General features: G+C 41.5%; 1 protein-coding gene across 1 annotated transcript; it reads left to right on the top strand.

Moving 5' to 3' along the window:
* The first annotated feature begins 216 nt into the window (after positions 1–216).
* LOC110619330 lies at positions 217–3773 on the top strand. Its single transcript, XM_021762693.2, has 2 exons — positions 217–1886; positions 3223–3773. The coding sequence occupies exon 1, from the start codon at positions 475–477 to the stop codon at positions 1879–1881; it is 1407 nt and encodes a 468-aa protein (XP_021618385.1). The 5' UTR covers positions 217–474; the 3' UTR covers positions 1882–1886; positions 3223–3773.

The following is a 3773-nucleotide window of genomic DNA, read 5'->3' as shown; positions in this document are numbered from 1 at the left end:
TGCAATCTTCGTTAGGAGTGTACATATCAATTGGCAATTTAGTATTTGTTTCAGCTGCTTCATTTCCATCCAGTTGGCATTTCTCTCTCTCTCTCTCTCTCTCTCAGTCAACACATCACTCTCTTATCCCTTTCTCTAGTCACCTTCTCAATCAATGCTTACTGGACCCCACCACACTTCTCAAAAGTCCATATATCTCTCTCTCTCCTCTACACTCCACCACCCTGTAACATCCTCTCTCCCTCTTTCTCTCCTCGTCCTCCACCACCTGTCCCTCCCCCACGACCACTAGCAGCACCAAATCTCCATCCAACCAACCACCGCTCCCACTACCCATAAAAGATCTTATAAAAGATCTCCTCAGTCTTCTCTCCTTCTCTTTTCTTTCATGCTAATGGACTTCTAATTCTCACCACCCACCTCTCAAAACCCTCCTCTCCTTTCATCTTCAAATTCTATTCAGAACCCACCAATATGGAGAACTATTCATATAATTCATACCCAGATTCCGGCCACTCCTCTCCTCGATCCCGCGAAATTGAGTTCGAGAACCCCACGCCGTGGGAGGACCAATCCCAGCAGCAGCCTCAGGATTTTAAAGCTAAGTTTATGTGCAGCTATGGTGGCAAGATCCACCCTCGTCCTCATGATAATCAGCTCTCTTATATTGGTGGTGAGACCAAAATTCTCGCCGTTGATCGGAATATTAAGTTCTCCGTCATGATCAGTAAGCTTGCTGCCCTTTGCAATGATACAGATATTTCTTTCAAGTATCAGCTCCCAGGTGAAGATCTTGATGCTTTGATTTCTGTTACTAACGATGATGATCTCGAACATATGATGCATGAGTATGATCGTCTTTTTCGAGCTTCTGCTAAACCTGCCCGTATGCGGCTTTTCTTGTTCCCGGTCAATCCTTCGCCGGCGAGTTTTGGGTCTGAAGGATCCAAATCGGAAAGGGACCGTTTTATTGAGGCCTTGAATTCCGGTCCTAGTCACGTCCCCGAGGCCAACAAACCGTCGCCGAATAATGTTGATTTCTTGTTTGGGTTAGAGAAAGGTGTTCCTCAGCCGCAGCCGGTCAAAGTGCCTGATTTACAAGAAGCGCAAGTTGGGGTGGGTCACGATGATCGGGTTTTAGGATCGGATCAATTGAACGTGCAGACCCAGTTGCAGAGGATGCAGATTAGAGAACAGGAACAGCAAACTATGTACAGGAAAAACAGTGATGAGAATTTGGTGGGTGGTTACCCCGGCGAGTACTACGTTCAAAAATTGCCTGATAAACTTCCTCCGGCGACTTTGCCTGTTACAGTCCCGCAAACGATGACTGCTCCAGCGGGATATTGGCCTGAGAAACAGTTCGCAGCCGGAGGATACCAGCCAGCTGCTGTGACTGTGACGACCACGCCGGCTCCACCGGAACAACAACAGGTTTACATGCTACCAGGTCCAGCTCCCGGCACAATTTATCACACTCCAGTCATGCGACAAGTCACCGGACAACCGGGTCAACCATATTACATGCAGAGGATGGGAGGACCTGAAGTTTACCGGGAGCAGCCGGTGTACAATATGGTCCCACAACCCCAACAACAGCCACCTCCAATGTCTGCAGCGCAGGGGCCCATGGGGGTAGTGAGGCCAAATGCGGCGGGAGTAGGGGTGACCGATACTGGTTACGCACCGGTGGCGTATGATAGCGGAGTTGGGAGGCAGATGTACTACACTGCGCAGGGAGGCGTAATGCAGGCACCTCCTCAGTATCAGGGAGTTGGTGGGGTGGCAGTTAGTGGTGAAATGAGACATGTTGGTGGCGGTGGGGCTCCTAGTCAGGACGGTAAGGGGGTGGTTTCAAAGGTTTCACAATCTTCAGTGTGATTATGGTAAATGAAACTATAAATATATAATTACCCATATTTAGATATGCTTCTAATTATGTGCTTTAAGTTCAATATTATGTGAGAATTGTTGGATTTTTTTTTCTTGTATACAGTGCTTGAGATCTGATGAGTCCATTATTAGTCTTGTTTGACCTTCATTTGTGCTCTTTTTGGTAATTAGTTAGTTGTTTGTTCTGTGTTGTGTGCTAAATTTTCTATTTGTTGTTTTTGTTTAGCTAAACCATTATGCGATTCTTGATCCAAGTTACATAGCATAGCTCTTATGATTTGATAGTGATGCAGTTTGGAAATTTTCAGCTGCGGAATTTAGTGATACCCTTTGCTTATTAGTAGCGTTTTTTGAAGGGTGATTATTGATATGAATCTTGATCTGGTTTCTTAGGATAGTCCTAATGGTTTGATTTTGATTCAAAAATAGGACATGAATAATTATTGGCACACGGACGTGCAGATAACTTGTAGGAATCTGTTCATATGATAGTTGAATGATTGTTGAAATGTCAACTTGAATGTTCACAGAGAGAGTGGGATTCAATAATTGTTGAAGAACAAAATTATTGGAGCTTCTTTTTGTCATTGTTGATTGGATTATTCCCTTGAAAGCTGGAAAGCATGTGAACAAGAAGAATGTACATCTAGAGCTGAGGTTCCAATTGAAATGTTTTGGTCAATAATGATAAGCCAGAACTATGGTTATGGGCAGTTTTAGCCGTAAAGCCCTCTCGAGACAATGCTAATTTGTATTATTAACATCATCGCTTAACCCTGTGGTTACAATTGGTTCTTGCTGATCTTTGAATGATGTGTGCTTTATGGGATTTGAGATTAGGTCCTTGTCAATAGACTCAATAATCTACCTCTTTGTCGGGATTTGAACTCTGAATTTGCCTGTGGATATATGCAATTGCCCAAACATACTTTACGATCAGTGACCGGTGGCCAACCCTTTTGAAAGAAATAGGTTTATAGGCCAATGCTTCTGCGGAGCATTTAGTGGTAGGATTTAAAACCTTGTTTAGTATTGTACATCGTCGATTTTGATTGGACCTACATGGAACCACCATGATAACAGTTAATTGTATTCTAAAATTTCAGCATCATTTGTGCATGGAGAACTGTAGATACCAAGATACATGATTTAGAGTTTACATTTTAGTCGTGTTCGTGTAGTGAATAAAGCTAGGAATCTTGCAGATTTTCTCCTCCTGGCCTGCATGATTTGCTATCTTTCAGCCATATCTTTTATTCTCATCAAGTTGCTATTATTGAAACTTGTGGCAAGCGTAGTGATTATGCTACTTTAATCTAATTCTTCCAGGTATAAGGGGTGATGGTCAAGCTTCATTAATCCCCCCCAATTTTTTCTAAGAAGAATATACCAATTGTCGTCTCCATTCAATGTTGAGAGTTGAATTTAGGCTATAACTCATGGTTTCGAATTCTAAGGTAGAAAAGTCTGGAATGAGAATGATGGATCTGTGAGTGAAGATGATCATATCTTGAAAGCATCAACATAGATTCCAAGAATTTTAGTCCCTTTTGCAAAAGAATTTTAGAGAATAAGGTGTGAATATCTTTATTCTTGAGATGATTTTATTTTCTAAGCATTTGCCAATCTAATATCTATATGCATAATATCATTTTTCCAAACACTGAATAATTTGGGTTTTGAAAATAGATATTAAGATATTCATGAATGATTATGTAATGGATGTTAAGACGTGTAGGATTTGCATTGAAATGTCTTTAATCTTTTGTATTTTTTAGGCAACAATTATTTTTGCTGACTCTCTCTCTAATTAACAAATTGAAATTCTTGCTTAGTCATCTTATTCTTGCCTAAGCATTGAAAACCCACAAAAAAGAATT

Source organism: Manihot esculenta, chromosome 7, assembly GCF_001659605.2.
Source record: "Manihot esculenta cultivar AM560-2 chromosome 7, M.esculenta_v8, whole genome shotgun sequence".
Classification (NCBI taxonomy): Eukaryota; Viridiplantae; Streptophyta; class Magnoliopsida; order Malpighiales; family Euphorbiaceae; genus Manihot; species Manihot esculenta.
This window is presented reverse-complemented; position numbering and strand designations above follow the sequence as displayed.

Coding starts and splice junctions, on each gene's coding strand:
- LOC110619330 (XM_021762693.2), top strand. CDS start 475: ATGGAGAACTATTCATATAATTCATACCCAGATTCCGGCCACTCCTCT.